The sequence below is a fragment of the Equus caballus genome, chromosome 22 (genome assembly GCF_041296265.1).
Source record: "Equus caballus isolate H_3958 breed thoroughbred chromosome 22, TB-T2T, whole genome shotgun sequence".
In the NCBI taxonomy this organism is placed as follows: domain Eukaryota; kingdom Metazoa; phylum Chordata; class Mammalia; order Perissodactyla; family Equidae; genus Equus; species Equus caballus.
In genome coordinates, this window is record NC_091705.1 from 34,835,910 (window position 1) to 34,856,370 (window position 20,461).

The following is a 20,461-nucleotide window of genomic DNA, read 5'->3' on the forward strand; positions in this document are numbered from 1 at the left end:
AAGAGGCTGCACCAGGGGTGCAGATGAGAGATGATGGAGACCACGTGGTGCGTGTGGACGGGAGAGATGGGAAGATTCAGGCTCTGTTTTGCAAGTAGAAATGACAGGACCTGTTGACAGATTGTACATGAGTACAGTCATGAGTGGTGAAAAAGGAGGAGGAATCCAGGATGGCTCCAGGTTTCCAGCTCAAGCAGTTGAGACAGATGGTGCCTTTGCTGAGCTCGGGAAGGCTGGAGGGGGCAGGCTTATGACTTGACATGTGAAGTTTGAAATGCTGGTGAGATGCCCAAGGGAGTTAAGTAGGCAGTTAGACTGGCAAGTCTAGAAGAGGCCTGGGGCTCTTTGGGAATCATCAACATATACTATTCTTTTTTCCTTTGAGGAAGGTTAGCCCTGAGCTAACATCTGCTGCCAGTCCTCCTCTTTTTGCTGAGGAAGACTGGCCCTGACCCAACATCCATGCCCATCTTCCTCTACTTTATATGTGGGATGCCTGCCACAGCATGGCTCGCCAAGCGGTGCAGTGTCTGCACCCGGGATCCGAACCGGCGAACCCCGGGCTGCCGAAGCGGAACATGCGCACTTAACCGCTGCACCCCCGGGCTGACCCCAACATATACTATTAAGGGAAAGGGTAGGAACTCCCAGGGAGCAAATAGAGAGAAGAGGACCCAGGCCTGGTCCTGGTCCTGGGGGCCCTCTAACACCAAGGTCCCTAAGGGAGGAGGCGCCTCTGTGGAGGAGGGTTGAGAAGTGGCCCCGAGAGGTTGGAGGGAGGCCCAGAGGGTGTGGTGTTTGGAGGCCCCTGGAGGAGAGTGATGTGAGAAGAAGGGCCAGTCACCCAGAAGTCACTGAGGACCTTGCTTGACTCCAGCACCCTGCCCTTTCTTCCTCCCTGAGTGGCCCCCAAAGTCGGTCTCCACTCCTATACTCGGGGCTTTGTGGCTCTGGCCCTCTGGCCCTTTGGCTGCCAAGGCCAAGGCCCTGCCTGACTGCCTCCAAGTGAGGCCTTTCTCGGGGCTGCTCTCTGAAGGGCATCAGGCACCGCTCTGGCAGGAGGCGGGCTCCTCTCTGGTGACTCGGCTCTGGGTGTGCCCCTAGGGCACTAGATAGAGCTTGGTGCTGGTCCCCAGCAGGCTGCACGTGGCTAGACCAGCCGCCCTGCCCTTTCCCAGGTTCTTGGAATGTACTCAGTCTGGGGCCCTGAGTTTCCTGCCGGCCTCCGTGCCTCTCTGGTTCTGGCTGCCCATCACAGAGAAGAGCTGCTTCCCTTTGAATTTGGGGAATGCCAGCTCACTAGGCCCTGGTATTTCCATCAGGTGTCCACAGCCCTTTCGTCCTTCAGAGAGGCCTTAGAGAGCATTTCCCCCATCCCCAGGAGGCCTCTCCCATGGGACCAAATCCCACTCTGTGCTCTGTGTCCTCTGTGAAATGGTCTGCTTTCTTTTTGTATGGTCTCTGCAAATATTTAATTAAAAAAAAAAAAAAAAAGAAAACAGGAAATGACCTTTCTGGTATATTTGGAAAACAGTTTGGAGCAGTAATGGAATCTGCCTGAGCAATGAGGACTAATAGCTGCAGACTTGGAACAGACCGTGTAGCTCTTGGCAGAGCCTGGGGCCTCTTCAGTTTTCAAAACTAGGGGAGAATTAAAGACCAAGGGAGAAGGTGGCTTCCTGTGGGGAAGCCTGACAGTGCCCAGAGCAAGCACCTGCGGGAACCGCAGCCTCTGAGCCCGGGCACCAGGGTCTGGGAAGCTGAGTACAGGGGCTCCTCCCTTCCATCCAGGGCGTTCAGGGTCCAATGCCTCATAAGCGTCCAGACCCCAGGAAGGCACTAAGACCTGAGGGTGAGGAGTGAAAGAGCATCTTTACTCTTCAGCGCCCCAGAGGGCTCGGGCTGAGACAGGAGCTACTGCTGCATCTCTCCAGACCCAGATTGACTGTTGACCCAGCCCACGGTCACCTCCTCAAGGAGGCCTTTCCCAACCATGCAACCTTTAACTGAACTAGTCACATACAGAGAACTCTGTTCTTCCATAGCCCTTATCACAGTCGGTGATGCTAGATTCATTTACTGTTCGATGCCTTTTTCTCTTATCAAATTGTAAATGTCTTTTAGTCTCCAATGTATACCCCATACTGGCACGGTGCCAGTGTACGGAAGGTCCTCACTAAACAATGAATGAATGCAATGTCAGGACTGGAAGAGACTCAGATCGTATTTCAACCTTCATTATTCAGATGAGGGGAAAGGAAGCTGGGAGAAAGGGACTCATCAGGGGTCTGATTGAGCTAGACCTTTGGCCACTGATATGATGTAGATAGAGCTGCACACCCAGTGCATGTGGCAGCCAGGGCAGCCGTTTTTGTGGAACTTATATTCCACTCAGCCCTGTAAAGCAGTAAAGAAGGAAGTATAAGTTTGGGCCTTCTAAGCACCATTAAACATAGAGTAAAAACAAAGGAGTTTAATGAAAATGTCAAAAGGACAGTTTTACTGATAAGTCACCCAACAAAAACGGAGCATACTCATGATTTATTAGTTGCATGCCTCTTATGTTCCATGTACCTTGTGAGACTCCACGCATGTCGTCTCACTGAATCTCACAACAGCCCCCTGAGCCGCAGGTTGTGGCTGTTATCCCCACGTTGCCGAGGAGGAAACTGAGTGCAGAGAGGTGAAGGGAGTTGTCCAGGATCTCCACACCAGTAAACAGACACTGGGCTGGAGGCCTGTGCTGCGTGCCTTCTCCCACACCACGCACGCCCCTTAGAGATTTGTCCTGTCCCTGCGGACTCCTGAGAGGGCAGCATGGTGTGGGAGAAGGAGCTCTAGATCAGGAGGTAGGACCCCTGAATTCAAGAACTTTGGGCAAGTCACTTCATTTTCTGAACCTCAGCTTCCCCAGCTGTTATGAGAGGCTTGTCTAGATGAGCTCTGGGAGCCCTTTCAGTGTGATTATTCTACAAATGGTTTTGAGTTAAGTGGAAAAAATAAATTAAGGTGGATCTCTAACTCATACTTTATAGCAAATAAATTCCAGATTGATCAAAGATTTAAAAGTGAAAAGTAAGGCCATAAAAGCACAAGAAATAAACAAGAGAGAATTCTTTACTAATCTCAGAGTAGGGAAGCCATTTCTAAGTATGATCCAGAACACAGAAACCATAAAATAAAATATGGATCAGTTTGACTACAGGAATATAAAAAAAGTGTGCCTGGGGAGAAATCCCAGAAATAAAGTCAAAGAACAAGTAACAAGTAAAAGATACTTGTAACTTCTTAAGGTAAAAGACTAATTTCCTTGGTATATAAAGCACTCTTACAAATCAATAAGAAAAAGAGCTACAATCCAATAGAAATGGGCAAATGGATTTGAACAAACAGTGCATAGAAAAGGAAATACACATGGAAAGATGGTCAGCTTCACTTGCAGGAGCGGTACCAACAATCAGATACTGTTGTCACCTTTCAGATTGGGGAAAAATGTTGATGAGAAGGTAGTGAAACAAAGTACTCCTCATATATACCTAATGGGAATTAAATAACCTCTGTGGAGGAAAATTTGTCAATATCTAGTACAGAAAAAAAATTCACAGATCCTTTAATGCAGCACTTCTGCTTTTGTGAAGCAACCCCGAAGCCCATCAAGAGGGAGATAATTAAATCAGTTTACAATAGTGAGACAACAGAGTCTGTGCAGCAGCCAATAAATTTTTCTTTTTAAAGATTCAGTTCTTTAAAGACTTTGAGTTTCTTTCTAGTGTTTTGATAGAATCAGTGCAGCAGTGGCCTCAGGGTAATCTGGAATTGTTTCCAGGATGTATTTTTATTTATTTATTTTATTTATTTTTTTTTGAGGAAGATTAGCCCTGAGCTAACATCTGCTGCCAATCCTCCTCTTTTTGCTGAGGAAGAATGGCCCTGAGCTAACATCCATGCCCCTCTTCCTCTACTTTATATGTGGGACGCCTCCCACAGCATGGCTTACCAAGCAGTGCCATGTCCGCACCCGGGATCCAAACCGGCCACCGAAGCAGAACCTGCGCCCTTAACTGCTGCGCCACTGGACCGGCCCCCTCTGGATGTATTTTTAAATGAAAAAAGCAAGATGGAAAACAACTCTTTGTTTTAAATAAAAGAAAAAGGAAAGGGAGGGAGGGAATATGTATAGTCATGTGCTGCATAACGACTGTGATATTTGGATGGTGACAAATTGCCTGATGACGCATTTCTCAGCGTTATCGCTGTCATTAAGCGACGCATGACTGTGTAGCATCAACTATCCCTGGAAGGACACAAGACAGTCCCTGCTTTGGGCAGGGGAGGGGATCTGTGAGAAAGAGGCCACCAAGCTTACTCTTTTTCCTTCTGTACCTTTTGAGTTTTATACCACATATTCAAAATGAATTAATTTTCGGGGGCCGGCCTGGTGGTGTAGTGGTTAAGTTCCCATGCTCTGCTTCAACAGACTGGGGTTCACAGGTTCGGATTCTGGGCGTGGACTTATATACCGCTCATCAAGCCATGCTGTGGCAGCGTCCCACATACAAAGTAGAGGAAGGTTGGCGTGGATGTTAGCTCAGGGCCAGTCTTCCTCACACAGACACACAAAAAGATAGCCGCATCCTAATCCCCAGAAAAAAAAAAAAAGAATATTCGTGAACATTTTCCCATGTCTTAAAAAATATTCACAAACATTTTAATTCCTGAATGATATTTCATTTGAATATAAATTAGTTAAATATGTATATATTTCTCTGTTGTCCGTTTAGGAGCTCATTTTTGTGTCTTTAGTTTTTAACTATTATAAGTAATACTGTGATGAACATCCTTGTACATTTATCTTCGTGCACAACTTGGATTATTGTTTTAGAATAAATTATTATAAGCTGAGTTAGTGGCTCAAAGATATGAAAAAGTTGAGGTTTTTTGGTGCATCTTGTCAAGTCACTCGCCAGAGAGATCCTGGCGGTGTACACCCTCATTAACAGAGTCTGAGAACGACCATTTGCTGACAGTTTCCAACTCTGAGGATTCTTTCTTTCTTGTCCCCCTTTGCTGTTGACTTTAAAGAGCAGAGAGTGAAGAAAGGATGCAAATGTTGAAGAAAAGTGAAATTTTGTGCTTGCACCATGGGTCAGAGCGCTTCCCAGACACAAACCCTAGACTCTTTGGAATCGCTATTCCCTCAGGGGATGGAGATGGGGCAGCCAGAGCACGTTGGCTCGGTTGGTGATTTCCAGGATTGGGCTTTGAGCTTGGCACGCTGCCCTCCCCAAGCCGCTGCCCTCCCCAAGCCGGTAGGGTCAGCTTCCTGCACTGGGCAGCTTGTGAGGTCAGACAGGCAAAGGCGGGAGCTGAAGCCCTAGGGTGTCTGTTCCAGCAGGAAGCTGGCCTTTTAAGGTGGAGCCTGTAATTCCATCCCATGGTGTCACATCCTAGGGCCACCAGACAGGAGCATCAGCAGGGCAGTCGACAGTATACGGAGGCCTGTCTCAACAGTCCTGAGAAGGAGGAGGTGCTTTTATCATCCCCACAGATAGGGAGAGAGGGAGGAAGATAGACAGATGGATAGATTCAAATTTAATTCAACAAGGCCAGAGCCTGTAGGCTCAGCTGCCAGGACAAGGCCTGTGTATGGCGTGGTGAGAGTCCACTCACAGATCCCTCATCTCATGGAGCCAACATTCTCATTGGAAGAAAAGAGCTAAGGAGACAGGCTCAGGGAGGTGGTGTGGCCTGCCCAGGCCTGTTCCTTCCCTCAGCAGTGGCAGGTGTAACAGAGAGGATGACTCTGGGCCGAGGAGCCAGATGGGGCTGCTCGAGACTTTTCTGAGTCACAGTTATGAACTCACCTCACTGACCTCAGAGGGCTGTTTTGGCAATTAAGTAAATGAGATACAGAAAACAGGTAAGCACTTGGTAAATGTCCCCTTTGCTGTTATTGTTAGAGTTGTCGTCATAATTTTTATTCTGTGTGGTTATTGCAATAGGCCATTCCCCTGTTCTGAAGCTTGGAGCAGTCTCCTCAGAGGGAGATTGCGGGAGTGAAACTTCTGTGACCGGCAGAAGGAACCACCTCTGGAACTCCTGGGAATGCCGCTTTTTACTGAGGAGGAGCCAAAGCACATCTAGGGCAACTTCTTTCTCTCAGGGCAGCCGGGAGAGAACAGGCTGGGCGCGCCCTCTGCTGAAGCGTGGGGGGATTGCCCTAGACGGAATTCTGGCCCTGTCTTTATTTTACAGGGTGGGAGACTTTTGGAGGCCCTCTCAGAGAGGGGCAGTCTTGCTCACAGTCCGGTGGCAGAGCCAGGTTCAAAACACAAGGTCACGTCTCTCATTCTTTTCTCTTTCTGCTACAGGACACCACCCTGTCTCCTCTGTCTGATTGTTGAGTGCCCCTAAATTATTCTTTAGGTGTCTTTTCTGAGCTAGGCGTTGTGGGGAGGCCTCTATCCTGGCCAGCCCCTCCTTATGCACAAACTCCCCCCCCCCCTTACTGTCTGAGCCCCACCCTGAGCACTTTCCAGCCCTTCCTGCCAATGTCACTTACCTTCTCAAAGCACTACGTGACAACTGGGGCTTATAAAAACTTCAAGTCTTACAAAAAGATAGTCTTAGAAAGTGAAAGTAAGTTCTCCTTAATCACAAAGAACCTTGACAAGATTTTTTCTTGTATCTGCCATCTTTCCCCAAAGAAATTGGGTTTTATTTTAGGTGTTGTTTTGCAACCTACATTTTGCTATGTCAGTACAGGTCCGTCTAGCACATTTCTTTATGAATACTTTATAATTCATGTAATGCCCAGCCTCCTGAGGGACATGTGGGTGGCTCCCTACAGCTTGCTGTTACTGACTACGCACAGTAAATATCCTCACAGCATAGAGAGCGTTGGCATTTGCCTCAGTGTGTCTAGAACTGGGGTTTGCTGGGCCCACACCAGTTAGGAGGACCATGAACACCTATGGGCAGGTCAGGGGCTTAGACCCCCCCTTCCACTTCCTAACCCAGGGTCTGCCAAGTTGCCAGAGTCCGTGCAGTGGCTGTGATTTGATTGCCTTCAGAAGGTCGTCGGTGCTCAATGAGACATCCTAGTGTCCCCTGGCAGGTTAGCCTTTTTTGTAGCAATGCCTGTTGTTGGCAAGCGTGCAGATGCATGCACAGTCTCGTGTGCTGCTGGTAGGAATATAAAGAGGAACAGTCCTAGGTTTATAAGGTTTTCCCCCTCAATTTTTTGTCATTATAAATACCACCGTGCCATTCTGGAAGGCGACTTGGAAAAGTGTCAAAAGATGTCTTAAAAATTATTTCACCCTTCCTTTTAGCCCAGCAGTTCTACCCCTAGGAATATGTTCCAAGGGAGTAACTAGAGAGAGGCGCAAAGATTTACATAAAGACCCAGTGCTCCTGTAATGGGGGAAAATTGGAAAGTACCTCCATGTTCATTTCTAGGGGACTGATCACGTAAATCATGGTACATGCAAGTATACGTATACAAAAGTCATGTGCAGGGAACTTTAATGACATGTTCGAGAGTGTTTCAGAAAGCAGGCTATAAAATACAATGTGTGGTGTGATCCCAGAATAATTTTTTAAATGTATGTAGCTTGCCTTTCTATATGTATGGTTCTCTTTTCTCTCTCGACTGTGCTGTCAACCACCAGGGCTGTTAACCGCCATCCCTGTAGCGATAACTCCTAATTTCCTGTCTTTCCTTCGCATGCCATCTCTCAGCTGAGCTCCCGCCCCCACCTCCGTGGCCTACTCTACCTCCCCGGGAGGGCTCACGGGCACCTCAGAGTCAACGTGTGAGACAGAACTCTTAATCTTCGCCCCACCGTCACTCCCCAAAATATTCCTCCTCTGTTACTCCTCATCTTACAAACCGCACTTCTGTCCACCTACGTATTCACGTCAGAAAGGTCACTTTTGCATCGAATACCAAGTCCTGTTCATTTGTCCTCCAGATTACATCTAGAATCTGTCCACCCACCACCACCAGCCCCGTCCTCCACACACCATCTTCTGGCACATGAATTTCTACAGGAGCTCCCTGACTTGCCCCCTTCTGGCCCCTGCTTGACCCAGATGTCAGAGTCATCTTTGAAAATGCAGATCTGATCCTTCGTGACCTGCCCTGGCCCCCTCAGGACCAAGTTACAGATGGGATCTGGCCCCTGCCCAGCCCAGCAGCATCCTCAGTGTCACTGCCTCTCTCCCACTACACCCCTTTTTCAATCCTTCTGTCCCACCAAGCCCTTCCCTCCTCAGAGCCTTCACACATGCTGTTCCCCTCTCTGAAATGTTCTTCCTCTCTTTGTGCAGTTAATGCCTAGTCCTCCTTGGATCTCAGCTAAAACGTGACTTGGTCAGGCTTGGGTAGTCACTCCGCACCCTGCCTTCTCCCTGGAGGCCCTGGGCCCCGTGATCATTACTTAGGTATTAGGTATTCGGATTAGCCCCCAATAGACTATAAGCCGTGGCAGGGACCACGGCTCATTTTTTCTTTGCTGCATTTGTGGCACTTAAGCCAGTGCCTGGCACATGATATTGCTAAGTGTGTAGATATTTATCAATAACTTTACTTCAAGAAAAGGCAGAAGATGTTCTGTAAAATGTTGATGGTGGTTTCCCAGGTGTGAAATTACGGGTGACTCCTTTTGTTCTTTGTACTTTTCTGTGCTGTTTCGTCTTCAGTGATCAAGGCAATAACTGTCATTTGGTCAAAAGACATCAGTGCTGGGAGCAGAGCTGAGTCTTCTCTGCAGAATGCCTCTGGACTCACCTCTGCCCTCCTGCCCCTGCCCCACAGGCCTGAAGAGCGATGCAACAGGCATGATGGAGGTCGAGTCCTCCTACTCGGACTTCATCTCCTGTGACCGGACAGGCCGTCGGAACGCGGTCCCTGACATCCAGGGAGACTCTGAGGCTGTGAGCGTGAGGAAGCTGGCTGGAGACATGGGCGAGCTGGCACTCGAGGGGGCAGGTCAGAACCCATGCGTCTTCAGCACTCCTGCGTATCAGAAACCCTCTGCTGGGCTCCTAGACTGCCCGCTCACTCAGAGAAGAGACAGCATTGAATCAGGCCCTGGTCCCACGGGCAGCGGCAGAGAGTCCAGCCAGTCTCTCGGCTGGAGGGCCCTGGCAGGAGGACTCTGGCTGGGCATCCTGGGTTCTTCCCCTCCCACTCACCCCATCCATCCACAAGTCCTGTCAGTTTTCCTCCAGGGTCCCTCCCGGGCCCCTCCACTTCTCTGCATCCCCACAGCCAACTCCTGGCTCAGGCCACTGCTAGCCCATCCTGGCCGACTGCAGCAGCCTCTTCCCTGGCCCCCCTGCATCACTCCCACCCCTCCCATCTTGCTCTACACAACAGCTAGCGGGACTCGTTTAAACTGTCTGATCCCATCCTGCTTCTGCCCAAAAAATCCCCAATCACACGCAGAGTGAAGCCAAACTTGTCACATTGCCCTGCCAAGTGACCAGGCCTTGCCTGCCTGCCTCTGGGATCTCACCGATGCCACTATCCCCTCACCTTCTGCCCTCCAGCCACACCCGCCGTTGCTCTGTTTCATTTGTTTCCTCTGCTGGATCACTCCCCACCCAGCCCTGTGGCTGCTGCCTCCTCACCCTCAGGCCGGAGCTCCTGCAGGTGCTCAGAGGGGCCTTCCCTGATGGCTAACCCATCCCTCCCCAATCACATGACCCTCATCACTCTCTGACAGGGTCTCATGTGGTTAAATACGAGCTCCCGGAGAACAGGGGCCTTCTGTTCTGCTGGCACATAGCAGGTGCTTGGAAAGCACTGGCTGAATGAATGAATGAATGGAAGAAGTAGCGTCTGCCACCTCACGTGTTGCCTGGGACAGCCCTCCTCTCCTCCCTCTGTGCTCCCAGTGAAGTCCGCTCAGCTCAAGCCACTGGTCAGCCCTGGGACCTTCCTTTGGGAGCCTGCCCTGGTCCCCCCTGCACTGGCTAGGGCCCTCTCCTCCCTGTCTCACAGCACCACTGAGGCTGTCCTTAAGAGGGCTACAACCCTGTTTTTCCCTGTATAGCCCCCCCAGTCCAGAGCCCTTGGCCCTTGCTGGCCAGAAATGACCTGTGAGTACAGAACAGAGAAGATTTGGTGGGGGTATGGCCCCAACCCTCTGTTATAGATGGACAAACACTCCCAGAGAAGTTCGGTGGCTTGCCAGGGTCACCCAGCATGTTAACATAGTTAGAACAAGAAGGTGGCTGCCCCTGACACTCTTCCCAGGGAACCCCACCCCCATACCTTCCCTGCTCGAGTGGTCTGTCAGCCTTCCCTTATCATGTGGCCCCAAAGCTCCTCACCCAGGCACATGAGCCTCCACGGGGTCTCACCCTGCTCACTTCCCCTCTCACTTCTCTCCCCTAGTGCCTCTGATCCAGCCAGAGTAAAGTACTTTTATTTCTAGACAGCCCCCGATGGGTCATAGCACACTGCTCCCTCTGTTCGGCTCTTCCTGCCCTCCCCTTGCTGGGCTCACTTGTCGTCATTCTTGGAGACACAGACCGCCTACTGAGAGGCCTTGCCTGACCGCGTCCCCCTTCTCAGCCTCAGGGAGGTGCCTCTTCTCCCAGCCGCCTCCGTAATCCCACTTAACACAATGCCCTTCCTCTAGGCTGTGAGCTTCTCCTGAGGGGATGTGTCTTGTGCCCTCAGTGCCTGGTGGCGTTTGGCATGTGATAGAGGTGCCTGGTCAGTGGCTGTTCAGTGAATAACTAAAGGACCAGCGTGCCCAGCCGCCACCTGGGCATGCTGCCGGGGGCTGGCCTCAGGGCCTCTCTGTCTGCACCCCCAGCCCTGGGACACTGCTGTCTCCCTCCACCTCAGCAGTGGTGGCCGCCCACCCATGTACCCCAATCCCCTTTTCCCCTGTCCAATTCGAAATCCCTGAGGTATCTGGGTCCTCTGGGTGCATGACATTTGCCTGCCAGGGTGACTGACCTTTAAAAGGGGGCCCTGAGGAAGGAGCAGCACTCGCTGCAGGGAGGTGAAGCACTCCTGGTGGATGGCAGGCTGAGGAGCCTCCCAGTAGGCCCTGCAGTGACCAGCTTCCACAGGCAGGTGCGTGGCACGCTCAGGCCCGCAGACGCCCCAGGGGAGTGGGAGTATGGGCCCGGGATGGGGCCCCAGAGGCCCTGATTGCTGAAAGGTCTCGGGAGACCCGTGCGTGGCCAGGGCAAGGGAAGGGGAGCCGCGGCCTTAGCCTGTCCTGAAGGCCTGGCCTCCCAGCCTCCACGTCTGTGGCCTGGTCCTGGTTATTAACACTCCCCAAGCATGTCATGGGCAAAACTTTGTCTTCTTTGAGAGTTCCTTACATGGGGAGCACAAATGTTTCCTTCCCTTGCCTAATAGAGGTAAACAATAGGCAAGGCGTGAAGAAATATGAGTGCACTGCCTGGGAGAGTGTGTGACCACGAAAGCTTCTCGAATCAAGCTTGGAAGCTGACTCCAGGGGTGTCCCAAGGGTGCTAGTTGGAGAGGAAAGTACTTGAGGACCTTCTCTCCAGGCTAGGAGAGAGGGGACTGACACAGAGGAAGCAATTTCCCTGGCTGAGCTATTCCCATGTGCCAGATGACCACATATGTGCGGAAGTGTCACCATCCTCCCTTTATGGATCAGGAAGCAGAGGCTCAGAAAGATTAAACGCTTGCCTGAGGTCCCACAGCAAGGAAATGGCAGAGCAGAGGTTACTGAGAAATCTAGCGAGAATGTTCCTGCTGGTCAGGGCCGGAGCATCAGAAGCTGGGAAATGTGCCTGAAGTGCAGTCTGGTTTGTCAGGCTTTTAGAGGGCCAGAAGGACCCTCTGGGACTGAGCCTTTGCTACAAGCACCACCCTAGGAAAGGAGGTAGCCTGGGGTGGGCATCTGCGTTCGGCCTGCATCCCTCACTCCGCTGACCCCCACTGCTCAGGCCTGCCGCGAGGGCCAGGTGAGGCCCTGTGGATGACGAGGCCTCAGTGCTGGGAGTGCTGCACGCTCAGCAGAAGTTACATTTAGTGGGAGGGACACTGGCTCCCTCCACCACTTGATCTCGGGCAAATCAGGTCACCTCTGTGAGGCTCGGTTTTTTCCGTTTTGTGTTCTGACCCTGGTCACGCCTCCAGGCTGCTGTGTGCAAGGCATGGAGGTCAGTGCAGGGTGGTGTTTCTTTGTCATCTGAAGGGCTTAGCCTAAGGATGCAAAGGCAGAAGGCATCTAGGGAGGTGTGGCTGGTCAGGCCAGGCCGCCGCACAATGAAACAGCTGTGGGCTCCCTCCCAGCCCCAGCCTGCACCCTGGGACTCTCCTGAGCTGGCCTAGTTCCAGGCGCTTTTCTGTCTTATAAGAACTCCCTTTCGCCGAGCACCTGGTACCTGCTGGGACTTCACGTTTTCCTCTCTGGAGAGCCTGCACAAGTACCCTGACCCTCAACAGCCCTTCATCTGATGCTTTCAGCATCCATCTTGGCCTTTAATTGACTTTAATCATACTAGTAATACTGCATGCATATTCTTTGTAAAAATTAAAATGTTATAGACCAGACTAAGGTGCCCTGTGGCTACCACCCCCAAATCCAGCTCCCCAGGCTTATCCACTATTAACCACTTTGGCTGGCCCTTCCAGACCTCCTCCTATGCTTTATGTTTGTGTACATGCTCCTTTTTCTCCCTCTCCAGAAGGACAGGCAGAAGCGGGCACCCCAGACAAGGAAGCTAGCAACCAGCCTGTGAGCAGTGACGGGACCACTTCGTCTTGAGTCTGACCTTGCCCGAGGAGGCTGGAAGAGAGACCTGCTGTGAATGGGGAGCCCTGGCACTGGCCCGGCAGCCTCTTCTCTGAGCCCGTGTCCCAGGCAAGCCAGGCCAGACTGAAAGGCACTTCCAGGGACCACCGTGGCCCCTACCCTGGCAAGGCCTTCCGCTCGCACCCACAGGGTCCATGCTCCCACCATCTCCTCACCATGGCCTGATACACTTTCAAGACACTGACCACAGGGTGTTATTTATTCAGTGGGCATGGAGACTCGGGGGCTGGGCCCTGCCCACCTGAGTGAACAGCCCATCCAGGAACGTTCCTCTCCCGGGCGGCCTGGGCAGGGACCACATCCCAGCTCTGCCCTCTCTTCTCCAGCCCTAACCTTCTGGGTCAAGACCTTCTTATCCCTTTTTTAAAAAACACTTTTAAACTTTTTAATAACTTTAAACCTTTTTTCAGCAGAGGGAGGGAGCTGACAATTGACCTTTTTTTGGAAGCCATGGTAAGCTAAACTCTTTGATCATCTATGCAGCTCTGAGGTTCCCTCATGGAGCTTCACAGACCCATTTTTAGGGAAGGGATTTTGTGCTCAAAACTATCATCAACCCTTTGCCCTTTCTACCAAGATAAGTGACACCTAGGACCCAGGAAATAAATGCTGATGATTTGTGTGACTGGTTTAAGATTATTTCTCCTTTAAACAACAAAAGCAGGGGCTGGGCCCTGTTTTCCCTAGGTCCACAATTAGCTGCCCCAGGCATCCATGGAATGAAGTTCCACAGAGGTTGGCACCACTCCTTGGCCCAGTGTCTGATGAATCTTCCAACACCCCCGCCTCACCCCAGTCCACAGCTTCAGGAACCCAAAAGAAAGGTTTTCCCCTTAAAACCCAGAGTAGGAGGGGCTGAGAGTTCAGGGAGCACTTATGCCACAGACAACTCTTCAAGAGAAGCCTTACTTCTTCTGGAGGGAGCGGGGGCTGGAGGTCCCTCTGAGCCCCCAGTAGTGGAAGCCAATCACAGCCCGAACGGGGCTCTCAGGGCCCTGCCATTGGGTGGGCTGCCTAGGTCTAGGAGTCCCTGAGGTCCCCTCCAGTCTCCCTTCACCCAGGACCACAGCACCTCACACCATGCGCTACACGACACCAGCCATTGACTTCTTTATTGAGCACCAGATTTTCAGCACGAGTCACCACAGGAGGAGGGTTTCAGATTCACCTAGGCCCTGCCCCTGAGCTGGGCACATAATCAGAGAGTGTGGCCATGCTGAGCTGTGCGTGTGGAGAGAGACAGGCACACAAGCTTCAAGAACGTCAGTAGCTGAGACTGCAAATCATAGTGTTCCTGGAAGGGGTAAAGGAAGGAGTGTTGCTTGACCGCAGAGTTGTGAAGACTCCATCCACAGGGTGAGGGCTCAGAGAGGCGGCCGTGATGTCTTCACCTATGCTGCCCTGCTTGCCAGGTCAAAGAAGCAGATTAGGCAACTCGTAGCACCCAGGATGTAAAAAAAGTCACAGAACGTCAGAGCCAGAGAGGAATCCCCTTCTATAGATGAGGAGACTGAGGCTTAGAGCCAGGGAATACCTTGCCAAGGACACACAGGAAAGAAGGAGCGGAACAGAGATAGGACCTTGCTTTGGGCAGCCATGAAGATGCCCCAGGGTTGCCAAGACCTTTTGGACTGGGCTTTAGAAAGTCTCTTCTTTTAGACCAGCCGCCTCAAGACAGCATTATACAGAAAATAAGCCATCTCATGAGAAGTTGTCACCTGCCAGGGCCCTGTAACCAGGAAGTCATCACACATCCTTGGTGCTGCCCAAGAGAGGAAGGGAAGGCATCTTGCTAGAAGTCCCACAAAGCCAGGCTGGATCCAGGGCAAGTCAATGGCCCTGAAGCTCAGACAGAACATACCTGCAGAGGCTGAAGATAGCATCCCATAGGCTTTATAGAGCAGCTCAAGAAGCTCCCCCTTCTCATCTTCTGGGAGGAAACAGGACTTTGCTGCATTGATATTCTGGAAGGGCCAGCACAGGAGACAACATGGAACCAGAGAGCACGGAAGGGAGCCGTTGGCAATCTAGTGATAGGCCATCCTTTTCATTAAATATGGGCAATTAAGCTCAGAGGGAGAAGGACTTGTCCAAGGTCACATGGCAACAAGTGACAGAGCACACTTCTCATCAGCCAAATATTGTCTTCCGTGGAAGGTGTCTAACCCTAGATGTGGCTTGGCCTCTTGAGGCAAACTCACTCCTCATCTCCACAGGTCCCAGGCCCTGGACAGGCCTTGAGGCCTCCCACTCCCAGGACCCAGAGTCGAGGCTGACCGGGCTTGCACCCACTCACCAGTCTCTTGAACTCCTCTTCGGTAAAGCCCATGTCCTGTTTGGTCATCTGGTAATCAGTCTCCAGGGTGGACTTGAAGATGAGCGGGTCATCTGTGTTGAGCGAGTAGTTAACCTGGTCATTTTTGAACCTGGATGCAGGGAGAGGGAGAAGAGCTCCCCTTTACTGTTCTGTCTACAGTCGCCGCACACTGACTCCACCCTCCTTTGAGCCTCGGCGGCATCCTTAGATACACCTGGAAGATCTCCTTGTACAGAGCAAGAAACAAATCCAGAGAACTTGAGTGACTTGCCCAAGGCCTGTGACATAACTAGCAACTTGAGACTAAAACCCATCCAGCCAGGCCCGAGCCAGGCAAAGGCGGATGAGGAGCGAGGTGGAATGGGGGCTTGAGGAGGCCACAAAAGCAACACCCTCCTCCAGCTAGCCGTCCCCTTCACAGCCAACACTCCGGGAGTCATCCGCACCTACCCCAGTCATCATCAATCCCCCTGGGACCTGGCTCTTGAGACACGCCATGGAAACTCTTCTCGGCACGATCCCCAACTACCGTCTCGTTAAATCCAGTGGACCTTTCCTAGCTCTTACTTGACTCATGGAGCAAAATTTTACACTGGTGAATGTTCTTGGAACCCTTTCCGTCCATTTCTTGGACATCACACTTGCCTTTCCCCTACCTGTCTCTTCTGCCTATCCCTTAAGTGTCACTGTCCTGCTGGGTTCTGTCCTAGGCCCTCTTGTTCTGTCTCCTGAGGCCATCCCTTTTCCTTTAACCACCATATCTGTGTAGAAGACTCTTGAATCTTTCTCCAGCCCATAGGCTGTATACCCATATGCCTCTAAGAACCTCCACTTGGACATCCCAGAGGTACCGCACACTCCACGTTCCTAGAGCAGGCCTTAGGACTCCTTGTGATCAGAACATCAGAGCCCACGCCCCTTCCCTTCTTAGAAGCTTGGCAGACAGACCAGTGCTGGCCTGACCATGGTCATCCCAAGTTCTTGCTGTCCTTATCCTATGTCAAGGAAAGGCTGCTTTGCCCTCTTGAGGCCTGATGCCACTGCCAGGGCTCAGTCATAGGACAGCCCGAAGAAGGGCCAAGACCCCCTAGACAGACTGCAGGGTGGGCACAGGGCAGGGTGGGACAGACCCTCTGGGGGAAAGCTTCAAGATGGTGCTCGGGGGAATGCCCAGAGGTCCCGGGAGCAGAGACCACGCGGGCAGGAGGCACTCATCTTCCTGATGCCCAGGAGGCAGAATCTAGAGTGTGGAAGTCTCCCTTGGGGTGGCAGGGCATTCTACTATCGCTGAATGAGCTATAGGGCCCCAGCTGTGCTATCTAGTAGCTGGGGGGCCTTGGTCACATTAACCCTGCCTGTTCCCGAAGATTCGTAGAGATTTCATATCCAGAGTCCTAGCCTCTGCGTTTCCTTCCCACCCTTGGCTTTCCTAGTACAAAACTGAATGGGCCCCAGGGAACCAGGCCTCACCGAACCACCACGTGCTCCATGCCCGGCTTCCAGGCGCCTGTGAGGTAGCTGGACCAGGGGCAGACCTGGAAGAGCAGGTGTGTGACTGGCACAGACACCCCCAGGCCATGCTGACCTCCCCTCCCCCCATGCCCTGGGGCTGGAGCCACCTACTCCGTCACCGTTCTTGCCATGGTCACCCTGGCCTCGTTGCTGGTGAATCCCACGACCTCGTCAGTCCTGCTCAGCCTCCACCACCTTGCTGCTTTAATGCCCACCACCCACTCCCGCCATCGCTTGCCCCGCTTCTTTGGCTCCTGGGACCCTCTCCTGGCTTTCCACCTCTCTCAGCTCCCACTCCCTGGCCCCCTCACCTCAAAGTGCATGTTTTCCTGGCGCAGCTTGTCATAAAGGGCCTCGTCCTCCACAACTTCATAGCCATGCCCCACCCTCTCCGTCTTGAGTATATCCACAGCCTGCAGAGAAGCAGAGTGGAGCCCAGTATGGGGCGGGGAGGAAGCAGGGAGGAGCGCCCCACAGCCAGCCCGGCCTCCTCACCTCTCTCACCACCTCCGCTGAGCCCGCCTCCCCGGCGTGGACTGTGCGGTGGATGCCACTCTTGACAGCTTCCTGAAAGGGCAAGAGCCAGGTCACAGGCAGCCCCGGGGGACGGCCCCAGCAGGGCCTGCCTTCACGACACTTTGGGTGTGGAGTTTGAGCAGGCTGGCACCATGGCCACAGTCAGGCTGGCCTGCTGCAAGATAGGGAAGGCTGGTCTTTTTTATCGTTATTTAAATGGTAGCTATCATTTATTAGACAGATACGTGTCAGGCACTATACGAAATGGTTTGTATACATTATCTAATATTCATAGCTATTATAATCCCTACCTTACAGTGGGGGAAACTGAAACTCAGGAACATTAAGTAACATGACCAAGGTCAAACAGCTAGGACGTGGGGAGCCAGGCTTGACCCAGGCAGTGAGACTCCAGAGCCCCCACTCTGAGCCCCACGCTGCCCCCCTTCCACGAGAAGGGCATCAGGAGGCTCTGAGACATCTGCTCCAACTCAGTCATCCCAGCAGACGAAACAGAGACCCAGAGAAGATACCATCTTGTCCGAGGTCACACAGCAAATCATAGGCAGAAACGGCTCAAACACAGGACTCCCAATACCAAGTGGGGTCTTGATACCAAATTCCCAATTTCTAGAGCTCCCAGACGCAACTAAGACACACTGAGGAGCCCAGAAGGTCTCACACACCCCAGGGTGTGTGATTTCTCCCTCCTGTGGCTGGAGACAAGCTGCTCCCACCGCTCACCCAGTGCCAGCCTCTCCTCCCGCTCCTTCCCCGAGACCCGCCTCATAGGCTTTCACATGTCCTGGGAAGAGGCTGCTTCCTTCGATGGTCTCATCTCCAGCCAGGTCCACGGCTACCACAGTCTGCTGCTGGTACTTCTTACACAGCTCCACCACCTCGGAGGACCAGTCTGTTGGAGAGATGCCTGCTGGGCCTCTGTTGGCAGCACCAAGGAGAGAGGACCCTCCAGCCCTCCTGCTAGCTGGCCCACCCACTCACCCCTACACACCCCCCGAGGCCAGCTCACGACAGAAGGCCCGGTGTCTTCACATCCTGACTGCTGTGGTCTAACCACGTGGCCTTCAGCAAACCGCTCCACCCAGCGCTTCCTTTTGCCCCCTCTCAGGGCACACCTCCAGCTACTGCACAGGGTCCCGGCAAGGCTCTGCCGACGCCAGGGTGAACAGCACCGAGGACAGGGCGTGGGCTCAGTAAATGACACATGGGTGTTCTTGCACTTGATTTCCAACAGCCCTCAAGGTGGGCTCACCCCCACCTGGCAGATGGGGAGGTGGAGGCCTGCGCACTTTAACATTTGAATCTCAAACCTAACTTACACTGCTATTGCTAAACATACTGCTAATATACTATGGACCCTTAACCAATAAAGTTTTCATGAAGTGTTTAAAAAGAATGAGCAGTCACAGGCTTTGGAACCAGATGGCCCTGGGTTCACATCTGGGTGTTCTGCCTTCCTGATTGAGGAACAAGAGCCTTCACCTCTCTCTGCCTCAGTTTCATCATCTGTCAACTGGGGATAAACAATGGTGGTCCCACCTCACAGGCTGCTGCCAAGATTGAGAAGATACATGCAAGTCGCCCCGTGCAAGTCGGCCCCAGAGGGGGCATTCACCCTTTGGTTCTCACTATTCCTCAGGGCAGAGAATGAGGTAAGTACAGGCACCTCCTGTGACAATGTGTATCTGAGGTCCAGAGAGGTGCTGTGACTTGCCCAAGGTCACACAGTAAGGCTCTGCACCTTGGAAGCTCAAGCCCTGGAGGTTTGATCAGTGTCTGTCACAAGGGAGACCCCTCAGAAATCCCGGAGATCAGACCTAGGATAAGGCCTGGCCCACAGGGTCTCAAGGGAGGACCGTGGGCTTAGATTTTTGCCTACTGTTCAGGCTCCTTTGGTTGGCAGCCTCCTGCAGGTCACATGGCTGTCAGGCCCAGTCTCCCTGGGGAGAAGTCTCTGTTGCCAGGAAGTTCCGAGCCTGCCCAGGAGGGCTGTGATGGCCTCAGGAAGCCCCAAGGCCTGCGGATGGGCTCCAGGGATACCCTGGGGTGGCAGGGGCATGGGGAGACCAGGTTCAGCCCCGGTGCCAGGCCAGGAGGTTGGGGCCGTTGTCAGATGGGCAGCCCAGGGCAGGGCCAAGGTCATACTCACTGGGCTGGTGGCGCATGCAGCACAGGATGGAGCGCACCTTCACCCCAAAGTCTCGCTCTCCCTCCTGCAGGCCCTGGCTCACTAGGGCCACCACCTCGTCTGGGGTGACGTCCCCTCTGTGGGGAGAAGAGTAGGGATGGGCCTGAGACAAAGGAAGGTGTAAAGGACAGCCCCGGGACGGACGGAACAGAGGATGGGAGGAGGGGGAGGAGGGGAGGGCTGGTAACATTAGACAAGGTCACGTGACCCTCCGATGCATGGAAGATGATGTCTTGTGGGAAGGGGAGCACAAGGGCTTTTCGAGGGAGAGGCACTCTCACTCCAGCAGAGCCTGCCTGCTCACTCACATCCCCACACTCTCCTCCTTCCCCAGCTGGACTACGTTTCCCAGTCTCCTCCCCAATTCAGTGTGGCCACATGACCCAGCTGTGCGGTGACTGAGTGTGGACTCAAGGGATGTGTACCCCTTCTGAGCTTGGCCCCTGGAAACCCCAAACACTCCTTAACCCTCCCTCCCCCCTCTGAATGGCTGGGATAGAGATGAACTCCACGGTGACCTTGAGACCCACACGTTATAGATTCAGCCCGAGCCCCAGAAGGAATGGAGAGTTGCCATCCACCCAGAATTGTTTGTTACCTGAGCAAGAATGTTATTTGTGGCTTATTTGCCTGGGGGTCGGGGGAGGAGGAAGAAGGGGTGGGGGAAGGGATGGGAAGGGGAGGAGGAGGAGGAGTCTTCCAGGAGAAGCCCCCTCCCCTTCTAACCTACTGCCTCTGAGGAAAGAGGGAGGGAGATGGCCCCAAGCCCCAGCACACCCCCTTCCAGCTTCCTCGGAACTGCCTGGGCACTTCCAGACCCGCAGTGGATGTCCCAGTGTGTGTGTTGGGGTGGGGTTGGGGGGTCAGACCCAGCCGTCCCCCCAGATGGAGAGCACCGCTAAGCTGGGGCCTGGTCTGATTCTCACTTGTCCACGTGTGTGAGAGTCATGGCTAGAAGGGGGACGGGGTGGTTGGGTGATAGCAGTTAGAGACCCCTGGGGTCCAGGCAGGGGGCAGGAATGGACCAGACTCACTTCAGCTACAGGTCACAGCAGGACCCCTGCAAGTCGCTGGATAGGCAGG

At 52.9% G+C, this 20,461-nt stretch overlaps 2 protein-coding genes across 7 annotated transcripts in view; one reads left to right on the forward strand and one right to left on the reverse strand.

Annotated features, from left to right (window-relative positions):
- The window catches only part of PKIG (cAMP-dependent protein kinase inhibitor gamma), a 76,270-nt gene extending 62,821 nt beyond the window's left edge, over positions 1–13,449 (forward strand). For all 5 annotated transcript variants that reach the window (XM_023626615.2, XM_070247046.1, XM_023626616.2 and 2 more), the window contains 2 exons: positions 8,822–8,995; positions 12,697–13,449. In XM_023626615.2, coding sequence (XP_023482383.1) covers positions 8,845–8,995; positions 12,697–12,776 — 231 coding nt within the window. In that variant the 5' untranslated portion in view covers positions 8,822–8,844 and the 3' untranslated portion in view covers positions 12,777–13,449. The remainder of the gene's footprint in view (positions 1–8,821; positions 8,996–12,696) is intronic.
- A 461-nt stretch (positions 13,450–13,910) lies between these two features.
- ADA (adenosine deaminase) overlaps positions 13,911–20,461 on the reverse strand; it is a 28,087-nt gene continuing 21,536 nt past the window's right edge. Inside the window, exons 5-12 of one of the 2 annotated variants that reach the window (XM_023626613.2) lie at positions 19,340–19,455; positions 17,955–18,082; positions 17,149–17,220; positions 16,965–17,066; positions 16,612–16,676; positions 15,121–15,250; positions 14,686–14,788; positions 13,911–14,225 (exon numbers count right to left, since the gene is read on the reverse strand). In XM_023626613.2, coding sequence (XP_023482381.1) covers positions 14,212–14,225; positions 14,686–14,788; positions 15,121–15,250; positions 16,612–16,676; positions 16,965–17,066; positions 17,149–17,220; positions 17,955–18,082; positions 19,340–19,455 — 730 coding nt within the window. In that variant the 3' untranslated portion in view covers positions 13,911–14,211. The remainder of the gene's footprint in view (positions 14,226–14,685; positions 14,789–15,120; positions 15,251–16,611; positions 16,677–16,964; positions 17,067–17,148; positions 17,221–17,954; positions 18,083–19,339; positions 19,456–20,461) is intronic. The other variant, XM_023626614.2, reaches the window with a different exon arrangement.